This window comes from Hyaena hyaena, unplaced genomic scaffold (genome assembly GCF_003009895.1).
Source record: "Hyaena hyaena isolate Hyena2069 unplaced genomic scaffold, ASM300989v1 scaffold_31, whole genome shotgun sequence".
NCBI lineage: Eukaryota > Metazoa > Chordata > Mammalia > Carnivora > Hyaenidae > Hyaena > Hyaena hyaena.
The window spans coordinates 4,143,317-4,169,329 of NW_024080664.1; the positions used below are offsets into that span (position 1 = coordinate 4,143,317).

The 26,013-nt window shown below is 48.7% G+C and overlaps 1 protein-coding gene across 1 annotated transcript in view; it reads left to right on the forward strand.

The window, feature by feature from the left end:
• IQCA1 (IQ motif containing with AAA domain 1) overlaps window positions 1-26,013 on the forward strand; it is a 139,726-nt gene that overhangs the window by 33,696 nt on the left and 80,017 nt on the right. The window contains exon 6 of the mRNA XM_039228605.1: window positions 21,848-21,932. Within this exon, the coding sequence (XP_039084536.1) occupies window positions 21,848-21,932 (85 nt within the window). The remainder of the gene's footprint in view (window positions 1-21,847; window positions 21,933-26,013) is intronic.

Below are 26,013 nucleotides of genomic sequence, written 5' to 3' on the forward strand. Positions count from 1 at the left end.
TTCACCTCCCTGTGCTCCTCGGTCCTGAGAACACCCCCGATAGCAGTTGGGGTCTGTCCAGATAACCAGGGTAATCTCCCTGTCTTACATCCTTGCTTTAATCACATCACACGTACGAAACCCCTTTTCCATATAAGTTAACATTTACAGGCTCCAGGGATTAGGACCCATTATCCTTGGGAACCGAGACCCAGCCCTCAACGGCTACGAGATAAGCACTGTGCTTTTCATTCACTGGTAACACCGGTAACACCCCTGATGAAGGACACGAGACCCGTGCCGTCCCCGTCAGCCTTCCTTCGGTTCTGGAGATGACCTGGATCCACACTGTCCAGGGAGGTAGCCACAAGCCGCATATGGCTCCTTGCAGGTTAATTAGGGTAACTAAGGATCTGAATTTTGAATTTTATGTATTCTAATAAATTTAGATTTTAAGTTTCAATCTCCACGTGTTCACGAGGGGCTACTCTGCTGGACAGTGCAACTGTAGGGACACTCGTCTCCAGAAAATGTCTTGCTACGGTTGATATTTCTCTTGGCTTGGGCCCTGTCCCCAGCTGTCTTGTACATTTCAAAATCCATCAATAAGCCTTACTTTAATTTTTTTTAATGTTTGTTTATTTTTGAAGGAGAGAGACAGAGTGGGGGAGGGGTAGAGAGCGAGGGAGACAGAATCCAAAGCGGGCTCCAGGCTCTGAGCTGTCAGCACAGAGCCCGACACGGGGCTCAAACTCACAAACCATGAGATCATGACCTGAGCCCCTAGGACCAGTTCTGGTTTTCAGGGGGGCTGATGCATGTGAGGGCAGTGAGGCAACAGTGCATATTCAGTGCCAGAAGCCCACGATCCCGTGGGCTGGGGGGCGGGGGGCCGGGCAGGCAGCCTGCCTGGGCTCCAGGGCTCTCTCTTATAACCCGGGGGGGGGGGGGGGGGGGGGGAGTTGGAGCAGTGTGCCACACATTACACCCTCCAAAATTATTTCAAGCATAGAGGACGGCCATCACGTTCCAGACACAAAATGTGCAGCCTTCATTCCTGAGCATGGAACCTTTGTATTCACAGCTGTAAGCATCCTTCCAACGTGCTGCATTGCGAAGCTCTAGAAAGAGAGCCTGGCTGGTGGCGGAGTGGGGGGGGAGGGGGGCAGGGCTGCGAGGGCTGGAGGGCAGGGATGAGGCTGAGGGGCTAATAACAGGGCAGACAAACAAAACTGAGACAGCGTGGAATGTGCGTCAAGCCCCCTGGGGCGCAGAGGTGACAAGCCTGCAGATCACCAGCAAGTGCGCATTCTTCCTGGAAGAGGCCTTGGAATGCTTCATTTGGGGAGACTGTTTTCTTTGTTTGCTTGTTTCATTTTTAAAATTAAGACATCATTGAAATGCAGTAAAATTCACCCTTTTGCGCACAGTTCCGCGAGTTAAGCCTGGTCCTTGGAAGCTATGTGGACGCAGAGGGACTCTTCTCTCACCACCCCTCCCCGACCAGTTTATGCCAATCCGGGCTCCGGGAACTCACCCTGGAGGGAACTCTAGGACTGGTGTGACCATACCCTCTGCCCGGCAGAGCGCTGGGCCACGAGCAGAAATTCCCTGAAGATGAGTGGTTTGGGCGGTCAGGTTCCCGGTGCCGTGGGAAAGTGAGAGTCCGGTCCACACGGAGAGGGCTGTGCGGGCCTCCAGCGGCCCCCCGCCCAGATACCCTAAGCTCCCGGGCCCACACCGTCTTCCACCAGGATTCACTCCTTCAGAAGCACGTCCTTTCTGCTTAGCCCCTGTGCTTCTCCACGGTTCCTACAAGAGAGACCACCCAGCTGCTTCCCAAGCCCCAAAAAGGCTGCAGTGGGGACCCCTGTTCGGGGCCCATGGCTCATGGAAGCAGAGCCAGAATTCATACCCCGGTCTCCCATCCCAAAAGCCATGATGCTCCCACGACACCAAGCGTGTCTCCCTGTTCTGAGCATTCCAGAAGCAAAAACCTTGCTCTGGGTCTTGACTCCGTTGTGCAGTCAAGTATCATTTTGTAGGAAAAGATGGAGGTTGTCCGAGGCCGTGTGGCTCATGAGATACCCCTGGAAACCCCAGGGCTTTCCTCGTTTCCCAACCCTTCTCTTTCTGCTCCTCCAAAACCCCTGCATGAAGAGCACAGTGACGGTTCAGTGTAGGGAGAGGGGAGCAGGAGAGGCAGGAAGCGTGGGATTCGGGAGACATGGTGTGGCCCCAGTCATTTCACAGGCTTCAGAGTGGACTCAGAGAAGTTGGCTAAAAGCTGGCTATTTGCTGGCAGAACCGAAACCCGGCTGCATCAAGACTTGCAGAAATGCAAACAAGTTGTAAAGCCAGAACAGGTTTCAGGACAGGGTTCAGAATTCGTGCCTCAGAGGACTTCTGAAGACGTCAAACCAGAAACCGCTAGAATGTGCACAGCAGATACATCTGGGTAGTGGGGCCACAGCTTGTTTTTTCCCTTCATATTCCAAGTTTTCAACCGGAAGCATGCATGCCCTTCAGAACGGAAGAAGAGGTTTCAGGAGGACGGAGAAAGGGTGGGCCTCACAGGGGGAGGTGAGTTAGGGGCTCTTGATTTGGAATTCTGTCTTGAGCAAATCCTGAAGGGCAGCTGTGGTCTGGAGACGGGCTGTGAGCACACGCAGGCTACTCATGGCAGGAGGCGAATGACTTTCCACCACCTATTTTGGTGGAAAGTATATTGGGTTGGGCACAGGGCATGAGAAGAGGTGGGATGAGAAACTGAGTGCCCAGCATTGCCCTCCGAGGCCTCGGGGACAGATGTGCCCCCATGTGACATCAGATGTTATATGCCCATCGTTAGGCTCAATCAAATTAAGAGCACCCAGCAGCCAGGGGCACCCATGGTCCATGCAGGTGCGGAGTCATGTTGAAAGATGGGCCCTGAGGCTCTTTTGTGAATATGCAGTGGACAGACTCCCTTCCCATGGGGCGCAGACTCTCCAGCTTATATTCCCGGCCCCCCCTGTGCTCCCCACTGTGCTGTCCTTCTCCATCTGTCCCGCTAGACCACAAGCTTTTGGGTGACACCGCAAGCAGTGATGTCATCCTCTGGTCCTCTCCCGACCAAGCACAGGGCCTGGGATTCAGCAGATGCAATACATGTGCTGAACTGAGCTGAGCTAATAGGCAGAGAACGGCTGAAGCTCCACCCAAACATTGTGATGGAGATCGGACCAGACCTCATTGCCTTGCACACTGGGGTCTGGGGCGCCATTAGCGGGAAAACCTGTTAAAACACACGTTGCTGGGCCTCAGTCCCAGAAGGTCTTGGGTGGGAATTGATTATGCGCATTTTTAAAAATTTTAATCACCCCCCCTTTCTACTTTATTATTTTGTATGTGTGATAAAATCACTTAAGATAGGATGTTCCCTCTTGGCAAATGTTTAAGGATACAGTGCAGCTGTGTAGGCCACGAGCTGTGTGCTGAACGGTAGATCACTCGTCTGTAGAACCAAACTCTGTGCTCTTTGGTTAATACACCTGTTTCTCCCTTACCACCCCATCCCTGACAAGCTCCATTCTCCTCTCTGCTTCTACGAGTTTGACTATTTTAGATCGCTCATACAGGTGGAATTGTGTGCTCTTTGTCCGTCTCTGCCTGGCTTATTTCACTCAGCATAGTGTCTTCCGGGTCCATCCATGTTGTTACAAATGGTAGGACTTCCTTCTTCCTTATGGCTGATTAATATTCTGCCAAATGTATATACCACCCTTTCCTTCTTTTTCCTTTAGTTTGTTTATTTTTGAGAGACAGGGAGAGAGGGAGAAAGCAAGCAGGGGAGGGGGCAGAAAGAGAGGGAGAGAGAGAATTCCAAGCAGGCTCTGCACTGTCAGCACAGAGCCCAACACGGGACTCGATCTCATGAACCATGAGATCATGATGGGAGCCGAAATCAAGAGTTGGATGCCCAACCAACTGAGCCACCCCAAGGTCCCCAACCCCTTCTTGATCCACATATCCCTTAACGGATATGTAGTCGGTTTCTATATCCTGACTACCGTAAATAATGCTGCAGTGAACACAGGTGTGGGTAAAAGAAAAACTCACTTCCTCCTGTGTGCTTCTCCCCACCACGCACTACTACCATACTCACAAGCGTTCACTTCATCAGTGACACCAGGTGTGTGGGGCTTCCACACAGGGAAGAATTTCCTCAGCGCCAGCTGGGCGCCTCACAGTTCAACGCTGTCCCGATGCTCCCCGGAGACAGCCCCAGACCCCGCAGCTCAGGGGCTACGAGAGCACTCCCCCTGCAGGCGCCAGGCACAGGACTCTGGTTCTCACCTCTACGTACTTCTGACTGATCAGCTATAAGTTGGGATTCCAAGAACTCCCCCGTCGGGTTCAGTAATTTGCTCAAAGGCTCACAGAACTCCTGAGATCTACCAGTGTGTTATGAAAGGAGACAGGTGGACGCCCAGATGGAAGAGATGCGTGGGGCAAGGGACTGGGGAAAGAAACCACTGTCCCTGGCACTTCCATATGTTCACCAGCCCGGATGATCGCCAAACCCTGTACTTTGGGGATTTCTATGGAGGCTTCATCACAGAGGCATGATTGATCATTAACTCAGTTTCCATCCCTTCTTTGCTTTCGGGAAAACAGACAGTGGGACTGAAAGTCCCAAGCTTCAAATCGTGGCTTGGCCTTCCTCCTGATGAGCCCCCATTCGGCAACCCCCAGACATGGTTTCAGTAGAACAAAAGGCACTCCTGTCACCCAGAGATTTACGAGCCCTGTGCGAGGACCTGGGGTCAAAGACCAAATATGAGAACAAAGGGTTCTCCTAGTGCTCTGATCAATTAGGAAATTACGAGGGTTTCAGGAGTCCATGCCAGGAACTGAGGGCAGAGAGCAATATATATACTTTCTATTATTTAGTGTGCATATAACTCTGCAGTCCTCAGTTTATTTCCCAAAAATGGAAAAGCGTTTTCATAATGGCCTCACCAATTTGCATCCCCACCAACAATGCACAAGGGCCCCCTTTTCTTATTATTTTTCATCTCTGATACCAGCCGTTCTGATAGGTGTGAGGTGCTATCTCATTGTGGTTCTGATTTGCGTTTCCCGGGTGATGAGTGATGGTGGGCATCTTTTCATGTACTTACTGCACATCTGTAGGTCTTGAGAAATGTCTATTCGGGTCCTTCACCCATTTTTAAAATCAAGGTTTCTGTGTGTGTGTGTGTTTTTGATATATTGAGTTTTAGGAACCTCCCCCCCCTATATTTTAGGTGTTAACCCTTTGTCAGATGGATGGCTTGCAAATATTTTCTCCCATTTTATTAGGTCAGCTTTCATTTTGTTGATTGTTTCCTTTGCTGCACAAAAGCTTTTCAGTTTAATGTCATCCCCTGTGTCTATTTTTGCTTTTGTTGCCTGCTTTTTTGGTGTAGAGTTTGAGTTTCTAACAAGCTCCAAGCAGATGCGGATAGTTCTGCCCCTGGCATGGTACTTTGAGTGGCTCTGGGCCAGTCACTGCCATCCTCTGTATGCCCTCTAGGGAGGGGGGGCGTGTAGAGAATCCCCGTAGGGAGTGGCAGAGCACCACTGAAAAAATTAAAACCAAAATTATCTTGGGAATGTGAAAGCCCCCCAGTCCACTGACTCTCCACCAACTGGGAAAGTCAGACGACTCTGGGCCATCTGCTTTAGAGTGTGCATAATACGTCGTGACAGAGGACTGGCTGATTCTTCGGACACAGAGCCTTTAGGTTTGTTTTCACTCGCCCTTCGTTTCTGAGTCTTACAGACATATGTCGACATGGATGTGTTGCTCTGGACAGAAATTATCCCGCCTTTGTGCTTCATAAATTCATATTTTCCACTCGATCCAATAAGGACAGAGAATCTTGGGAATTAACCTTTGTGCCCTAAAGCTACCCTTTTCTGCATTCTGTTGCTGTGTATCCGTGATTATTTTTAGAAGTCACACTTAAGAAGTAAGTTTACAATGCACATATGTGACTGTTTCACTAACGTACACTCTCCTTCTAAGCCTGCTTTCCCAGGCTTTCTGGATTCTTGAAATAGATAAGGGGATGCCTTACTCCTTTAAAGGAGGAGAGGTGGGTGGATGAATGATGGCCGAGGTTTCGAACCAGGAGTGCGTGAACAGAAGCCGAGGGCAGCCTCTTTGAATGTGAAATCTCTCCATTCCTTCCTCAGGTGATCTGCCCTTGCCCTTTGTCAATTGTCCTTTACAAATATTTAAGACAGAAAGGTGCAGGGGCGCCTGGGTGGCTTAGTCGGTTAAGCGTCCGACTTTCGCTTAGGTCATGATCTTGTGGTTCGTGGGTTCGAGCCCCGCGTCGGGCTCTGTGCTGACTGCCAGCCTATTTCGGAGTCTGTGTCTCCCTATCTCTCTGACCCTCCCCTGCTCGCTCTGTCTCTCTCTCTCCTAGAAATAAATAAAAATATTAAAAAAAAAAAAAGACAGAAAGGTGCAAGGAAACCACATGGGTCATTTTCCCAATGGGAGAGTTACTGAAATCAAACTGACCCACTTTGTGATCACTAATATGTTGTTTCTTTTAATAAAATAAAAGCAGGCACTGGAGGTTCCGATAGAATTCAAGCACGAGCAAAGGTATTACTTTCGAATCAGGAAGGAAGCTTCCATCTTGAGCGGTAACTGCTCATACTCTCGCACTAGTAAGGAGAAACATCGGTGAATAAATCAGATTTCGTGATGTGCCACTGTGAAATTGTGCACCACTTTTCCCTCCTCTCCTTTGAGAAATGGTGAGCCCCTCAGTTTCCCAAGGAGGGCCGTGGTAATTAAGTCCATGTGCAGCCAATTGCCTTTATTGAGTGCAAGTGAATTTATAGGCAGCAAGTGACACTTTTGGAGGCTTCTGTGCAGGGGTACAAGCCGCTTTCTTTAGAACACAGGAGAAATTTATGAGCCTGCTGACATTAATGGAGGTAGCTGGATGACTTGGGGGGGTGGGTACCGGCCGGAAACCCCTCCACCCATATATTTTTCATACTTGATGAAACACAGATAAATCTCTGCCCTGGGAGTCTGAAACAGTGGGACCTGTTGAAGCACAGTGTCAGACCTCAAGGGAAATATTTATCATTTTACTACTTCTCCTTTCTAAATCACCGCAAGCTCTCGCACTGGTCATTTTCACATTTGCGCAAGAATCTTTGACAATATGCATAAATTTTTAATAGGTCCTAACTTTACCAAATGTTCTGTACCCCCCGTTTCCTAGGCATGAGTGTTTTTCTCCCCCAGCTTCCTCCATAAAAGCACATAAAGACAGAGAGCTACGTCAAATATCTTTTTATAAGCAAGTAACGTTAATCACTGAGTAGATTCTGTAGGAAATTAACATTGTGTTTCCCCGCCAACTTCTGTCACGTATAAATCATAGAACTTCTAGACCTGAAAGCAACTTTGGAAACGGTCTAAGAGGCACACCGTACTTGTTTTTGAACAACTGAGTGGGTAAACCCACTTCGGCTACACCGTTTGGCAGAGTAAGCGAAGCCCGTTCCCACAGCGACAGAGCGCTTCCCTCACCCCTCCCGCCACACGACTAATTAGCGGCTGTGGCCCCGGCTTTCGTCATTTCCAGGAAAATACTGTTTTTGCGATACATCCAGCCACCAGATGCTTCTTTACTGGGTCTAAAGCTTTATTCTATGTTTTTTATTACCGGGACCTAAACCAACAGTTGCTTCCCGAGACCTCCCAGCCCCACGTGGCTCGCGCGTGGTGGCCTCAGTGGACCTGAGCCCGCAGGCCGTGGAGCGGATCTGCGTGGACAAGTCACTGAAAGCCTGGGTTTTCTCATCTGAAAACCACCGACAACAATGACAGTACCTACCTTGTAAGACTGTTGGAACCATTAGAAGACACAACGGTATCAAGTTCTGAGCACATAAGTGTTAATAATTCCTTTGGGGCGCCTGGGTGGCTCAGTTGGTTGAGCATCTGACTTCGGCTCAGGTCATGATCTCATGGTCTGTGAGTTCGAGCCCCACATGGGAGCCTGCTTCCGATTCTGTGTCTCCCTCTCTCTCTCTCTGGCCCTCCCCTGTTCATGCTCTGTCTCTCTCTGTCCCTCAAAAATAAATAAACATTAAAAATTTTTTAAAAATAATTCCACTACTGTAGGGGCACCTCAGTGGTCCAGTCAGTTAAGCATCCGACTCTAAGTTTCAGCTCAGGTCATGATCTCACAGTTCGTGAGTTTAAGCCCTGCCTGCATTGGGCTCTGTGCTGGCAGCACCAGGCCTGCTTGGGATTCTCTCTCCCTCCCTCTCTCTGCCTTTTCCCTGCTTGCTCTCTGTCTCTCTCCCTCAAAATGAATAAATAAATATTAAAAACAGTGAAAACTAATCATAGTAATTCCACTACTCTGGAAGGTTCATCGCAAATCATTTCAATACACTTACTGGGTCAGGTGATCCAGAAATGACACTGCATTTTCAACGACCATAGGCTGTTACGTTTAAGGCGTTCAGGGTACCGGCGAGAAGCGGCAGCCGACGTAGGGAACAGATCTGCCGCCGAGGACCAGAAATATCCATCTTTTCCTGCTGGAAAGGTCGCCTGACTTGAAGTCATCTCTGCCAGTTCCGTGAAATCATCTGCTTTGTCCAACAACCCTCCCGTCTATTGAGACTGACTTTGGTCACGATGAGTTTGCATCAGACGAATGGCAGTAGCATCATCTGACGAGAGGGGAGGATCCTGGGTGGGAAGGGCTGACCGAAGCCACCCACACGTGCTGCTCTCCCTCCTGATCCCTCGCACCTTCTCACCTCAGCACCGCAGGCTCAGAGCCCAGGCCCACGTTCCCATCCCCTCCTTGTCTCCCTCTGACATGTGGCTTTTCGTGCCATCCGAGCTGCGCTGACTCCCAAGTGTGAGTCCCCAGCCTGGAGGGACGTGGAGGTGTGGCGACCCACTCGGTATCGGCTGGCTGGGGGACCTCTCAGGTCCACATGCCCAGAACCTCCCTCCCTCAGCGCTGTCCCCACCCCGGCGGATGGAGAACCCACCCTGCCCATCCCTGAGCCACGATCCTGACGCCTCTCCTTCTCGGAGCCCAAATTCCAGTCCATCAGAAAATTCCATTGGCTTTAACTTCAGAATATGCCCCAAACCCTCCCACGTCTCAGGCCTCCGTCTTTGCTGCCAGCAGGCCTGGTCTGAGCCGTGTGAGCCCGAACCTAGACGGCCTCGTAGCTCGTTCCCACCACCACCCCTGCTCCCCCGAGTCCATTTCGGCGTGACGACAGTGGATTCGCTCTCCATTGCTGCCGAACCGTGTCACTGGCTTACAAACTCACTGGCTTCAACCCACAGCCCTTGAGGGTCTCACGGTTACGGTGGATCAGGGTGCTGGGCTTAGCTGCCTCCTCTGCTGAGGGTCCCCCAGGGCTGCCGACGGGGTCTCATCGGCTTCCAAGCTCCCGTGGCTGCTGGCGGCGGGCAGCTCCTGGGGGGCTGCCAGACCCAGGGCCCCAGGGCTTGCTGGCTGTTGGCCGGAGTCGCCCCCAGCTCTGGGATAGGGGGGCCCGTCGGTCTGGCAACTTGCCTCATCAAAGCCAGCAAGGGAGGGGGTCTGAGAGCAAGGTGGGGATCAGTCACAAGGTCACCTCCCGTGGCCGTGCTGGCTATTCCGTGGGTTACAAGGCAGCGTGGGTCCCGCCCACACTCAAGGGGAGGGAAACACACAGAGGCCTAAACACCCGCAGGCAGAGAACACAGGCTGCGCGCAGTCTGTCCGCCACACGGACGGTGAGCTGTCCTATAAAACTCTATGGCGGCCGTGACCCTGCAGGGCTCCCCAGTCCCCCCGGGCTCACTGACTGAGACCTGCCGCCCCCAGACGTCCAGATTGGCCCAGGGACCCGTCCCTCCTCAGAGCAGGTGCTGTGACCTCACGCAGGAGCCCCCTCGCCGGGAATCCCGGCCCCCAGACCTGCCCCAGGCGTGCGCTCTGTTGTGGCTGCCAGCGCGATCTGGGAGAAGGCAAGTTAGGGGATGTGATTGGGGGCTGGACCCTTATTTTGTAGGATTTTGCAAAACTTACATGTCGTGGGGCGCCTGGGGGGCTCAGTCGGTGAAGCTTCCGGTTAGGCTCAGGTCATGATCTTGCAGTTCGTGGGTTCGAGCCCCGCGTCGGGCTCTGCACTGACAGCTCAGAGCCTGGAGCCTGTTTCAGATTCTGTGTCTCCCTCTCTCTGCCCTGCTTTACTCATTCTCACTCTCCAAAATAAATAAACAGAAAAAAATAAAGACAGAAATACATAAAATAACATAAAATTTAAAAAGGGAAAGACAAGGATTAACTCTTAGCATAATAAAATGTAAGCTGAATAAAAACAGACTTTTATATGTTCTGTTTACTGCTGTCTCCCGGTGCCTCAGTGTGTCGGAGTGGAGACTCACTGAATAGGTTCTAAATGAGCGCGTGAATGAGCAAACCACCCAGGATTTTTTAAAACAAAAGAAAGCCATGCGCTTAATGAGGAAACGCTGCAGGCCTTCCCATGAAAGGGCAGTATGGATGGCTTTTGCCCCTAATATTAGTTAGTTCCATAATATAATTTATTTTCAGTATGATGACATGAAAAGGAAATAAGAATACATATTTTCAAGAAAGTGGCAAAATGTACTTTTTAAATCAACAATAGACTCAATGTGAAAGAAAAACATGTGAAAATTTAAGACGTCTATACATGTTCAAAGGAAGGGATGAAAAAAGACTTGAATAACCGGGCAGACACGCCACACTCCTGGTCAGATGGAAAGAGGGCCCGTCTGCTCTGGGTAATTTATAGAGAGAATGCAATTCCAATTAAAACCCCAACAGGATTATTTATTGAACTCGCAAACATAATTATTAAAGCCATTAGGATTAAAACAAGAGAAGAACAGCAACAGGGCAGGACAGATGGCACTGTGTTTTCAAGTATATTATAAAGAAAAATAAGGTAAATGCAGTTTACTAATCTAAAAGTATACACGTAGATCAGCGGAGCAAAGTAAAGGGCCCGGGAAGTGACAAACAGCGATGGAAATAAACAGCGTATGATAAATTAGGTAACAAGAAGTAATAAGAATGCAAACAGCGTAATTGCAAGAGCTAGGTTGATTTAGTTACTACAGCCAGCAGGGGGTGGAAAGCAGAGTGGAGAACTCCACTCTCCTAGAGATAGGTCACAATCTTCTGATTTACAGAAATAAAAATATATTCAAAGAAAATTGGATTGATGCCCTTGCAACATTTACAAAGTGTGTATCATAGCCAAACCCTAAAATAAGACATAAAAGGAAACCAACCAGGGGCACCTGGGGGCTTCAATCGGTTAAGCGTCCGACTCTTGAGTTTGGCTCAGGTCATGATCTCATGGTTTGTGAATTCAAGGCCTACGTAAGGGTCTGTGCTGACTGCTTGAGTCTGCTTGGGATTCTCTCTCTCTCTCTCTCTGTCTCTGCCCCTCCCCTGCTTGCTCGCTCTCTCTCTCTCTCTCAAAATAAATAAATAATAAAAACAACTTGAAGGGGAAAAAAGGAAACCAGCCAAATACAATATTTATTTTTATTGGAATTTATTTTCCTTTGTTGTTTTATTTAATTACCAACGTACTTCCTATATGCTGTACGAAGGGAAGCAATACTAAAATGCATAGGGAAGAACTTACTGGTCTTCCTCCACCCATTCCCGCAGCTGTGAGTGAAGCCAGGTGCACACGGGGGCACGGCCTGTCTCCACGCACCAGTCTCCACGCACCTGCACGCAGAAGCACACGCACCTGAGTCTCTCCTCCATCCCGTTTTCTTTCTATACGCCTATCACTTCCCAGCCTGGCCTTCCCCGGTGAATAGTCTACCATTAACATCCCCGCTGTTCCTTTAGAGCAGTTAGTCTTTGTGAGCGTGTCAAGCGTTTACAAAGTGCCCGTGGCGAACAGGTAAAGAAGACAGATGAAGTCAAGTCCAGAAACAGAGTTCTACCTCGAGGCTTCACCACAATTATGTAACATTCCCCAGCGGGTGCTTATTTGCAGGGTCTTATGACAGCTTTTGTTGTTTGCCGTTTTTACTAATACAAACAGTACATCACAGAGTCTCTCCGCTTTCGCTCTGTGAGGATTGCTAATAGCAGAACCAATAGGGGCAAAGGGCGTGTGGGTGCAGAAGGGCATCCGGGGCAGACGTGCACGTATTAGGAATCCATTGTCTAATCGTTCGTGCAAACACAGCAAGTGGCTGTGATGAGTGGGGGCGCCCTGGGCATCCAGACCGAAGGTCACGTTCAAGTCAGAATCCAGGCTCTTCCCCATTTGCCTTAGGATAAATCACTTAAACTCTGTCGCATTTTCAAGTTTCCTCCTTTGCAAAGTGGAGAGAAATGCTTATCTCACCGAATTTCTGCAAGGATGAAATGAGAAAGTGCTTTGTGAAGGGCAGGTGTGAAAGTGCTTTGTAAACCTCCGTGCAACATGCATCCTGTGAGCTGCTGTAACTTCTGCTACATCCGTGGATCCGAGGAAGGACGAGACACAGATGCACAGGGCGCGAGGCAAAGTGTCCACCTCAGTAGCAGCTAAAGAAATTCAAATTCACATCTGACCTCCACTCTACAAATGGTGAAGCCATCAGAGGAAGAAAAGAGCTAACGTTTCACTGCAGCAGGTGAACAGGGCTCCCGAGAAGCCGTGCCTCCCACGGGAGAAGCGGCCAGAGTCAGGCTGGGTCTCCTCTCTCGGCTCTTCGCCCAGGGCTTCCTGTAGGTCTCTACAGATCTTCCCGACAATCGGCACATGTCCAGGAGTGGAGTCCTCGCACGGACAAAGTTCAGCATGAGGAAATATTTAAAAGAATATTTGTATGATCGGTAAGCACACCTCCCACAGTTATTTCAGGTCTGGAAAAACCACATTTTCTCGCCAACAGTGCTCCGGGCGGACAAAAGATCTTTTTCCGTCTCCTGGTTTGGGAAAACAGACTGCAGAGGGAAATCGGAACCTCGTGGAGTGTCTGAGTGTGAATTCTCTTCTTTCTGGGAAATGACCAGTGCTTCTCCCAGCAAGCTGCCATGACCCTGCCTCCCCGGGGAGAGTAACCAGTTGGGGACTCGGGGTCATGGTTATAACAAATTACAATCCTTCCCATTGAAGATAACGAAACACGGGCATCCTGCGTGGAACGTCAGATTTTCCAAAACAGGTTGGGACTGTTAGCGGGAGATGCCTGTGAGCTGTGGACTTAGGTGACCTGGGCTGGGGTGGGTCACAGTGCGTGGCAGCTCTGGACAGGCCACGTCAGCACCTGGGGGTCGAGGCAAGTTCTCAGCCTCTCTCCACACTGTGGAGCCCTGGTGGGAAAATATTTCCGGCGCAATAAGGAAATGGCTGGGATGCCTGGTGGCGTCAGTTAAGTGTCTAACTCTTGATTTCATCTCAGGTTAAGATCTCACGGCTCAAGAGTTCAAGCCCCACGTCGGGCTCTGTGCTGATAGAATGGACACTGCTTGGGATTATCTCTCTCACTCTAGTCTGCCTCTCTCTCTCTCTGCGTCTCTCTCTCTCTCTCTCAAAATAAATAAATAAACTTAAAAAAATGAGGACATGCCAACACCATTGCCGGAGCCACCCTGATACCAGGCAAACACTATTTGTACAAAAGAAAATACAGGATCCTTCCCACTTCCCCTTGAGGAGATGAAGAGTGGGAAGGAAGGAGCAGTCATTCTGGGGCCAGGATGGGGCTTTGTTTCCATGTGCCTCAGGCAGGAGCCTCTGTCTTAGGTCCAGAGAAGCTGGGGGCAAAGCGTTGGGCCAAAGTCAGGGATTGCAAGCAGGGAGCATGGACCAAGGGTCTGGGTGGGGGCGGGGCAGAATTAGGTGAGAATTAAGTATTGGGTCAGGACCACACAGTGGGATGGTTTTCCACACTTGAAGCCCACGTGGGTGCTCGGTTAGGGGAGAGGGTGCGATGGGTGCAGGCCTCACTCAGGAGCCAAGGGGTTGGAGGCTGTCCCCTTAAATAACTCTGATCGTGCAAATGGAGTCAAGAGCAGGATTGATAGAAGAAGCTAGAAGAAATATCAAACTACTGCAGGTATCCAACCCCAGAACACCTACAAGACAGCATCACCTAGAAGATGAATTCCCTGCAAGGACAGGGACTGGTTGGCTCCTCGGGTTCTTTCCTTTGTGATAGTCCCAGAGTAATGTGGACTTGGTGATTCGCAGGTGCCTCTAAGGTGTGGTACGTCCTATATTGCGTGTTCAGTGTTCGCGTTCAGGTCTGTCTAAATATTTTTTAAGGAAAGGATTAAATAAATAACTTTAACCTCTGTCTTCTAGAAACTGTACTTAATTTAATATGAATTACCTTTGTTCCCCAAAGCTGAATTCTTACTTTAAAATAAACGCAGAGGCGCCTGGGTGGCTTAGTCGGTTGAGCGTCTGACTTCGGCTCAGGTCATGATCTCATGGTTCGTGGGTTCGAGCCCCGCATTGGGCTCTGTGCTGACAGCCAGCTCAGAGCCTGGAGCCTGCTTCAGATTCTGTGTGTCCCTCTCTCTCTCTGACCCTCCCCTGCTCACACTGTCTTTCTCTCAGAAAAAATAAATAAAATAAATGCAACCCCCACGGGATATGCCAGCATTTGTTTGCAGGTGACTAAATGGTAAGAGCTCAGAAACACCTAATGAATCCAGTCTTAACCAGCTCCGTGTGCCTTTCTTAAGCTTCGTGTCCTTGGATGTTTTTCTCCTTTCCTGCTTTTCCTTTTCTGTTGTGTTGTGTAGACTTGGGTGAAATGAGAGAGCCCTCATCTGCACGTTCAGGTGATCTTTCATGCCGCCCCACGACGAGTTCCATTTTCCGTATCACTTGCCCCGCTAGGTGGCCCAGGTGCCTGGCTGAAACCCCTGCTGCCACGACTGGGGGACAAATGGAAGGTGGGAGGGGGTCCGGGAACAGTGTCGAAGCACCTACAGCCAGTAACTTTGCAGATCAGCGAAATGATGAAAGATAATCAAATGTCTTTGGAATCGAGACTCAAAATCTAATTGAGGGAATGCTGTGATTTCAATCATTATGCACAGAGGTAGAGTATTTAACACAGCAATATTGCAGAGATTTTTTTGGTGCTAAAATCTAAGTAGAGAAGATTCCCGCATCTCTGAAAGGAATTTCCAAACTGTAAAGAGAAGCTGAAGTAATGATCCGAAAACAACTTTACACGCCCGTTCTTCCCTACCCCACATACACCTACTGGGCCGGGGCCGTCAGATGTTGCATAACAGGGAACATATATTTTATTTGGCTGAAGAACTTATTTTATACAAGATGGTCAGGGAAGACCTCTCTGATGCGATGCCGTTTGAGTGTATTATCTATGCGAGAGAGCTTGTCTCTCAGGAGGGAGAACCCAGCTGGAAGCAGGTGAGTAGGGGAAGGTGATGAGGGCCAAGCCAGGGAGGTAGCAGGCGAGCGTTACGAAGGCCATTGCAAGTGGAGGAACCATGGAATTTAATGTCCAAACCAGGACATGTAAGAGTGAAAGGGGCTGTCGTTACGGATTGCATGTGACGGTACCTGTAAGCAGGTACCTAAGTTCACCTGAGCCCAAGGCCATTGGTTTTCATTTTGAGTGAGAGAGTTGGCAATCTTGGAGCAGAGAAGGGGTGTGTTATGGCTTCTGTTTTAAAAGGGTCGCTCTGGCTGCTGCAAGGAGTGTAGTGAGAGCCTGAGCAGCGGAGCAGCAAGCGCCCGGCGCCTTATAGAGAGGTGAGTTGCAGGGATGACGGTGGCTGGGCCAGCGCGGGAGTGACAGGGGGTCGGGCCGCAGGTGTGGTCGGAAGGCAGAGCCCACAGGGTTTGCGGATGGATTGAACAGAGGCCTGAAGGAGGTCTAGATTTTTGCCCCTCTAGTCAACTTCAAGAGGAAGAGGAGGTTGGGGGACGAGGTGAGGGCAGGGGCTGAGCCTGCAGCATCTGGGCTTGACGAACTCACTGCACTTCCGAGGAGGGTGCAGGGCAGGCATCACATGCAGGTCTGCAGCCCAGGGGACAGACGGGCAGGAGACACGGTGTGGAGAGGGGTGGAGCGCACGGTGCTGCTTGAAGCCGTGACACTGGATGAGACCCTGATGAACATGCACAGAAAAGAGCCCAAGAACAAAGCCCTGTCTCCCCAGCACCTAGAGTCTGGGAGACGAGGAGACCCTGAGCCAGAAGGCTGAGCGGGTGGCCATGAGGGACAGGAGAGCGTGAATAGATCTTCCTCCTGAAATGAAGGAAGGGACAGTCAAGAGCTCAGATACCGATTATAAGCCTTGCAATCTGAGCTCCTGTGTGAGGCAGAGGAGGGCAGCCTAAAAGGATGGCGGAGGGATGAGAGAGGCAGAAAGAAACAAAGAAAGAGAACCTCCCAGAAAAGAGGACTCTGCTATCTGAAAGATCTCAAGAGAGTGGAGAGGAGCAGTAAACCATCCACAGAAGCTGCCAGCATCAAACTCATGGATTAGCTTGCGAGGGTGACCATAACAAGTACCACAGCCTGGCGGCTGAGACAGCCGGAGTGCACCCCGTCACAGTCTGGGGCTGCAAGTCAAAGACCACCATGGCGCTGGCTCCTTGCACAGGCTGTGAGGGAGAAGCTGTTCCAGGCCTCACCTTGGCATGTGGATGGCCACCTTCTCCCTGTGTCTTCCCATGGTCCCTTCTCTGTGTGTGTCTGTCCTGCGGTCCTAACTGTCCCCTGTTTATAAGGACACCAGTCACATTAGATCTGGGCCCACCTGGCTCCCTCCAGTATTACCTCCTCTCAACTAATGCTCTCTCCAATGGCCCCATTTCCAAATGAGGCCACGTTCTGAGGTCCTGGTGGATAGGACCAGGCTGGTCCATCTGGGGAGTGCTGGTCCCTTCTACCAGTCAGAGAGGGGACCAGCTGTCTCTGCATAGTGGGGGCCTCCACTCCCCTCCCCGGGACACATCCAGGCAATGAGTAGCAAAGTCCTGGGGAGGGGCGGGTAGGAGAAATTTCCAGGCCAAGAACCCATCACCTTGCAATTCCGGCATCTTGAATGATACCGATGTTCACACCATGTGTCACTAAATACAGTGGCAGGTTTTCCGGACAGGGGGCCTGGATAGGCACCAGGGGTCTTTGGGCACCATGGATGGTGACCATATACCACATCTGTACCCAAGTGAGAGGACAGCAGTGCTCCTTGTGATCGTGGGACTGCGGAGAAGGTGAGGACAGAAAGGAGGTGCCCATGGGGGGAGCAGAGTCTGCCAGAAACCATACATGTCATTTCTACCTGTAATCTCTCCTGACGCCATGTCAGTGTAGGTCTTCAGTTACTCCCCCGGAAGTCCCCAGGTGGCTGTCACCTGCAGCCGATGCTGTCAGCCCCCAGCTGTTTCTGCCAGGAGCACAGTGGGAGCCAAAATCATATTCTCTTTAGTCGTCCCCAAGTCTAAGCCAACAGTCCCCTGCAGTCTTCACACCTCACAGTGTGACAAAACACTCGTCACCTTACAGCTTCCTTATGATGAGCAGCAGGAAAGATCAAGTGTACCCTGGCTCTAAGCACCCTGAGTCAGGAGAGAGGAGGCCATGGCCCCACAGCTGAAAATGTGAGGGTGAAACCCACCAGCCGAGGAAACAAAGTAAAATTCAAAACCTGTCATCATTCCCTAAGTGACTGAGTCACAGGACACACGGGACAGGGCTACAGAGAGACTCCCGGTCTGTGCAAACCCGGGACGCACTTGTAATATCCAAAGGCTGGGAGACAACGCCTATGGCGTCAGAGGACTCCTTATGAGGGAGGAGGAACATGGAGGTGGTGTGAGCACAGGAAAGTGTGTGTGTGTGCACGTGCAAGTGCACATGTATGATGCATGTGTGTGCACACGTGTGTGTGCACGGAGGGGTGAGCCAAGGCTATCAGGCTACATTGTCGTATCTAGGTAAGAATTTTAAAATATATCTTTTAAATGTGTGCCCTGCAACAGTTTTTGCAGTTTTGCAGTTTTTAAGGTCAAGACATCCAATTTCAGTTTATGGTTAATTACTTAAGCTAATGTGACTTAAAGAAACTAAGTATGTCCTTTTATCTGTTAAAAATAGACATATTTGATCCTATTTTTGCAAGAAAGTATTATGAAAACTCTAATGCGTGCATTATTAAATCTTACTGTGACAACTGATGTGTAACATAATTATGAATTCTATTTTAGAAATGGCACATGTAAATCCTTTATGTTTTTAGTTTATGTAAGTTTCTAGGTTTGTTCTGCATCCTTCAAAACACACAAGCTTTAAAGCGTGGAAATAAAATTAGACAATGGAGCTGCATGTAAAGGTGGCCATCGGGGGGATGGGTGGGTGGGTACACAGAAGAGAGAGTGCTCAAGCTTTTAGTCCAAATGTAATCATACTTTTTAACCTGTCAAGGCCAAGTGAGGCACAGAACAAGACAGACTGGTGGTCAGGCAGTTTAATAGGATTTGAGATTTGAGTCTTGTGAACAAGCAGTGTCTGAGGTCAAACAAATGCATCAGGCATGTGATTGTGGAAGGTGAGAGCCTCAGGGCAATCGCTGACATTTTAATCTTCAGATCACTGTCTCCCAACACTACATCCAGAATCTCATTCATACTAAGCAGGTGTTTGTTGATTGACTATATGAATACATGGATGGTTGGATAGATTGGATGGATGGATGGATGGTTGGATGGATGGATGAGTAGATGGTTGGATGGATGGATGATCGATGGATGGATGGATGGACAGGTGAGTGGGTGGAGGGGTGGGTGGATGGATGATGGATAGATGGGTGAGTGCGTGGATGGATGGATGGATGGACAGATGGGTGGATTGATGGATAGATGATGGATGAGTGGATGGGTGGATGGATGGTGGATGGATGGATGGATGGGTGGATGGATGGATAATCAATGGATGGATGGATGGACAGATGGGTGGATTGATGGATAGATGATGGATGAGTGGATGGGTGGATGGATGGTGGATGGATGGATGGATGAGTGGATGGGTGGATGATCAATGGATGGATGGGTGGACAGGTGAGTGGGTGGAGGGATGGGTGGATGGATGATGGATGGATGGGTGAGTGCGTGGATGGATGGATGGATGGACAGATGGATGGATGATGGATGATGGATGAGTGGATGGGTGGATGGATGGATGGGTGGATGGATGGATGGATGGATGGTTGATGGATGGTGGATGGATGGTTGATGGATGGATGGATGGATAGATGGGTGGGTAAATGAGTGCATGAGTCCACCAAGGTAGCTACGACGATGGTGGCTCCATTGACAGAATGGCACACTTAGCGTGTGATCCCCTACCATCACCCTGCCCCTGCCCCCTCACTTGGCTACATATGCTCCACTGTGTTCAGTTCCTTTCATAGCAAAGCTAAGGAGCTGAGTCACATTCCAATTAAATGAGCCCAAAGCAAGGATTCAAGAGACCTGAGATGTTTTGTGCAGACAACGATGTGACTGTTTCTAAAGGTTTTAAGAGCATCCTATGGAAACAATGTGGCAACAGCAGCAGGGGATGTTGGCTCCTAAGCACGAACCAAGCAGCAGCCCCAAGTCAAAGTCAGCGTGGCCCTCAGCACCATGCATCTGCCTTTCAAGAAAAGTTTCATTAAACAGTATCTTTGAGGACACAGTAAAAAAAAAAAAAAAATTGTATTAAGAAAACTTGACCCTTGGGACACCTGGATGGCTCAGTTAGTTAAGTGTCCAACTTCAGCTCAGGTCATGATCTTATAGTTCATGGGTTTGAGCCCCGGGTTGGGCTCTGTGCTGACAGCTCGGAGCCTGGAGCCTGCTTTGGATTCTGTGTCTCCCTCTTTCTCTGTCCCTCCCCCACTCACACCCTCTTTCTCTCAAAAATAAATGAATAAATATTTTTTAAAAAGACTTGACCCTTGACTACACAGCTTTTTAATTTTTTTTAATTTTTTTATTTCTGAGAGAGAGACACACACACACAGTGTGAGCAGGGGAGGGTCAGAGAGAGAGAGGGAGACACAGAATCTGAAGCAGCTCCAGGCTCTGAGCTAGCTGTCAGCACAGAGCCTGATGCGGGGCTCGAACCCATGAACCGTGAGATCATGACCTGAGGCGAAGTTGGACGCTTAACCAACTGAGTCCCCCAGGCACCCCTCACAGCTTTTTAATATTCTGTGTGATGAAATCAGGAGTGTACTGAATGCCGTTGGCCCCACGCCGAAGTGGGCTTGCTGTCTCAGCCCACACCCGTGGGGTTGTCTGCTTTCAGCCACACCAGCCACTTTTCACAAAACATTATTCTTAATTGAGCAAACAACTGCCAAACCCTCAAAAATGAACAAAATGAGCCTGAAGGAAAACCTCTGACAGCACAGAAATTAAATTTTTGGAAATCTTGTGATCACCCCCGTGAGCCTGAGAGCTTCCCAGCACTTAGACATTTGGTTTTGAGGCCGGTGGAATTATTAATGAGTAATGAAATGCATCAAATGTGAGGACAGGTTTTCTTCCCAAACTTCAACCGAAGCAGAGTTTGGCAACAGAATGAATACAGAAGCAGATAGGAGCGGCCGGCTGACGCCCAGGCCCTGCATTAAAAAGGCTTCAAAGATGCAGAACAATAGCGCTCTTCTATTTTTTGTTTTTGTTTTTGGACATATATTAAAGATGTTATTGATATGAACATATCAGGGGTTTGTCAGTGTTGTTATTTTTAAGCAAATGTAAAGTGTATGTTTTAGGTATTTCTACATTTTAATATCTAAGACAGTAAATCCCAATAGCTAGAACTCACATACACAAGAGCTCACTGAGATGCTCAAAAGTTAGAAGAGCATAAAGGGCTCCAAAGGGCAGATGTTTGCGAAGCACTGTGGTAGACCCATCTTCAGCATGGCTCTCTCCTCTAACCCTTAGATTCCCCGCTTCAGTGGACCCCTGGCACTTAGAAATAGTAACTACACGTCCCTGCAATTCCTCAGTATTCAGTTGCAAAGTCTGTGGGGTACCTGGGTGGCTCCGTTGGTTGAGCAGCCAACTTCACTTCATCAGCAGTCCACTGATGGTCATGATCTCACGGTTCGTGGGTTCGAGCCCCACGTAGGGCTCTGTGCTGACAGCTCAGAGCCTGGAGCCTGCTTTGGATTCTGTGTCTCCCTGTCTCTCCCCCACTCACACTGTGTCTCCCTCTGTCTCTCAAAAATGAATAAACCTTAGGAGAATTTTTTTAATAAATTGCAAAGTCTGCTTTTTAACAGGTAAAAATTATACGGTGACACAAAAACTATTTGGGACCCGTACAAAATGGAGCCTGAGCCTTACAGAAACTTTAAAACACATCCGTGTATTTCGTGCACTCACTGCTAGTAAATTTGTCATCTGAACAGCTCCGTCCTTCTGTTTAGTTTCAAAATCCTGTGTTTATTCTAAATTTTAAACAGGAAGAAATGATTTGTGCTTCTGTCTTCATTCCTAACTTAAGCACACAGTGTCTCAATAATTTTTAAAAAGGGGGAGGAGGGAATACAATCTGTTTTAAAGAGAGGGGTGTCTGTCTCAGAGTAACAATTACGTAGAGGAAGCAAACCTCTAGCAACATCTCCCAGCTGCCCCCTCTCCTCAGAGGCAGGGTGTCCGGCCGCCAGGGGCCTGACATCTGTCACTCATTTAAATGAACGTAAGCAGAGCCAGCTGGTGGGAAATATTACAGAGAGGACAGAGTTCATTTCTTCCTAATCTCCCTCTTTTGCTTCCTCAGGAACTTAACAGGCACGTTTCCTGACTACCCTAAGGTAGAAGAAGGAGGGTCAGCTATTATTTTTTCCAACAAGACCCCACAACAGGTACGAACAAGCTTGAGAAATGAAACAGAAAGATATTGTACCCCTAGCCCTTTAAACTATAAACTGGATGGGTTCGTGGTGTCATTGGGTTTGGGCTATTTCCCTGCACACATTCACAGGGAAATACTTCCGGTGTCTCACCAATGAGGTGCTTTTAAATTGATCTCAAAGCGAATTTGTCCTTTCTCCCGTCTTACCTTTGAAAGAGACGTGACAACACGTGGGGCTCACTTTCTTGGTAAAGCCTGAGCAGTTCGATTTCAAGGGCCCTTGATGTTGGCCCCTCCTGCCTCTCGGGGTCCTCTCCTGCCCCGGTCTTCCTGCCGTGGACCCCAGTGATCCACCCGCCCAAGCCCCCATGCCTCGCATCCCGGCATCTGCAGTGCCTGTGTGCGTGTTGCACACACCCCTCATCCCAGGCTGGCCTTCTGCCCCTCTGCCCGACCCCACTCCTGCTCACCCATCCAGGCTCAGCTCTTTGCCGTACTGATGACATTCGTCCAGAGAAACATCTCTGTAGATGCTCTAGGGACATCTGATGCAATTGACTTCTAAGGCCATTTTTATCTATTTACTTTTAAAGTTTATTTTGCACACGAGCAGGGGAGGAGCAGAGAGAGAGGGAGAGAGAATCCCAAGCAGGCTCCATGCTGTTAATGCAGAGCCCGATGCACGGGGCTCAAACTCAGGAACCGCAAGATCATGACCAAGAGTCAAAACCAAGTCAAAACCAAGAGTCAGACCTTAACCAACTGAGCCACCCAGGCACCCCTAAAGCTATTTTTAGAGATGTCTCAATAATCTAGAAATAGGAAAAACACTTGTAACCTCAGAGTATTTATCTTAAAAACCAAGAGAAGATTTGCATCATACCCAACAGTGGAGTACTACAAGCATTGCCATTAAAAGTGAAACTCATACTGAGATACTCAAGCTGATATAATTGACTACATAATGCTTGAATGGCAAAACATATATATCATCACTGAAATTACAATCATATGATAAAACTGGAAAAAAATATTTGCAACATACGTGACAATAGCTCTCTTTCATATATAAAGGGTTCTTAGAAAATAATAAGAAAAATCTAAACACCCCAGTAGAAAAGAAGGGGGAGAAACATTGCCTTAAATGTAAAAGATTTTAAATATCACTAGCAAAGAAACTTACATGTAAAATACTGTTACTATATCTCTTTTCACCTATAGGGTTGGTAAAAATTTTAAGTCATGTTAATCACTGGAGTTGGTGAGCATGAAAAGAAAAGCCACTCTCATACATTGAGGCTGGACACATAAATACATAAATTAGCAGGACATTTTTGAGGGACATGGACCAAGTAAATATGAAATGTTCAATGTGTAGACTCTTTGGCCTGTAAGTGCTATTTAAAGAATGTATACTAAGCACAGTATAAGACAAGTTGCCATATATTGGAGACAACAAACTCTTTCCATAAAGGACCAAATGGTCAACACTTGAGGCTGTGGAACACACACTGTCTGCCACAGCTACTCAGCCCTGCTTCTTTGCATGAAGGTGGACACGGACAGTAGGTAATGAATGGGCATGGCTGTGTTCCAATAAAACTTTATTTACAAACTGGGCAGCAGGCCAGATCTGGCCCATGCAGTATGCTTTGCTGCCCCCTGCTATACATGATTGAAACAGCTGTACTTGTCTGCCCCATTTATAGCCTTGACGAAGAAAACAGACTGATGCTCCGTAGGCGAGAACCAGTTAAGGAGCATGAAGCACTACACAGCAGTTAAAAGCCATGCGGCAGGTCAGGGTTCTCTCCCTCCGCACTACTGACCCCGTGGCCAGCCTCCCATCCCCCTGTGCTCCCCTGAGTGAGCCCTCAGGGTCAAAGGGAAGGGCTCATCCCCCAATCCCCTATCAGAAGCTGACATCACCTCCCCAACCTTCACTCCACCCTCCGTCAGACCCCTGTCCTCCTCAGAACTCAGCGACCACATAACACCCACGGTCCATCAAACCCACCCTTGAGTGACCGTCATTTCGACTTGGTGCTGTTTGTCTTTCTTACATGATTAGATCTCGTCTCTGTAGCTAAACTTTCAGGCACACGCTGTGTCCTGAAAGCCCATGGGCAGGCACCAAATGCATTCCGTGTTAGTTTAGAAAGAGAGTGATCACAGGATGAAGGATGTTGGTGCCGTGTCCAAATCATGTACAAGTAACACTCAAAAGTAGAGCTGATGTCTACTAAACACAAAAGAAACTGAAGGTCTCTAGGTAATATTTTAAAATAAAACAAAGGAGGCTGCAAAACAGCATGTCTTTTTTTTTTTAATGCTTATTTATTTTTGAGAGAGCACGCGAGCATGAGCTGGGGAGGGTCAGAGAGAGCTGGAGAGAGAGAATCCCAAGCAGGCTCCATGCTGTTAGCACAGAGCCCGACCCGGGATTCCATCTCATGAACCGTGAGATCCTGACTTGAGCCAAAACCAAGAGTCAGATGCTTAACTGACTGAGCCCCCCGGGCACCCTGAGACAGCATGACTTTTAAAGACAGGTGAGTGAAGACTGGGGAGAATGTAGTGACAATGTACCACAGTCCCACCACTCGCTAGGTCCGCAGCCTCAGGTAGGCCCTCCCCTTGCGCCTCAGTTCCCTCCTCTGCACATGGAGATCCCAACAATGCCTCCCTCCCTGGGCTGACATGATGGGTAGATGAGGTGACGCCCGCCGAGTAGCTGTGGCAGCACACATGGAAATCTTTCAGAAAGTCATAACAGTTGTCACTAACGAAGAAGGACGATGGAGAGACACACCGAGCACACACATGGTGGCATGTACATAAAAAGCTTTATATCTGCAAAAAACAAACAGCACAAACACTTGCTATGAAGTGAGCTGAATCTCAATGACACCAACTCCCCAGAAAGACTGAATACAAATAGAAGCACAGATCAGTCTTTGTTACCAGTTTCAATGCAAAAATTCAAACTGACATATTAGCACGCCAAAACCAGCAGCACGCTAAGTAAGGAAAACACCGCAACCAAGTGGCCTTTCCTCCCGAATGCAACAATGTTCGGGGTCTAGGCTACCTGTGAGTAACACTGCATCCTATAAAAGAGATCCAAAAGGGAAAACCACAAGTGCACCTTCTGTGGATGCTGATGCGGCACTTTATAAATTCCACAGCCATTTCAGGACGCCTGGGTGGCTCGGTCTGTTAAGCGTCCGACTTCGGCTCAGGTCATGATCTCACGATTTATGGGTTCGAGCCGTATGTCGGGCTCTGTGCTGACAGCTCAGAGCCTGGAGCCTGCCTCAGATTCTGTGTCTCCTTCTCTCTCTGCCCCTACCCTGCTCACGCTCTGTCTCTCTCTGTCTCTCAAAAAAAAAAAAATAAATGTTTAAATAAATAGATAAACATAAAAAACAAATTCAACAGCCATTTGTGATATTATAAAATAAAACAAAAAATCAGAATATAGGGATACTTCTTTAACATGACAAAGTATTTCAATATTAGATCATCCAAGATCTAATATCATGCTTAATGAAATTGACAAGAAACAATTGCACCAATGTCATGAAAAATACAAGGATGGCATTGTCACCACTGTCCCCTAGGATCTATCAAACATGTGAGACACAAGAAAGAAGGTAGAGATAGAGAAATTGGAATGGAAGAGACAAAGTGATCCCTTTTTGCAGGTGTGCTCTACACTTAGAAGAGCAAAGAGAATAAACTGAACAGCTCCTTTACGCAGTATGAGAATGAAGGGGCGCCTGAATGGCTTAGTCGGTTAAGCGTCCGACTTTCGCTTAGGTCATGATCTCGCAGTTCATGGGTTCGAGCCCCACATCAGGCTCTGTGCTGACTGCCAGCTCAGAGCCTGGAGCCTGTTTCAGTCTGTGACTCCCTCTCTCTCTGACCCTCCCCTGCTCACGCTGTCTCTCTCTCTCTCCTAGAAATAAATAAAAACATTTTAAAAAAAAATATGAGGATGAAGATGGGGAGTTGCATAGAGCAGAAGCGTTTTGCGTGTGAACGGCAGCTAGATAGGAAATGGAACCAAATGGTCTGTTTACAACAGC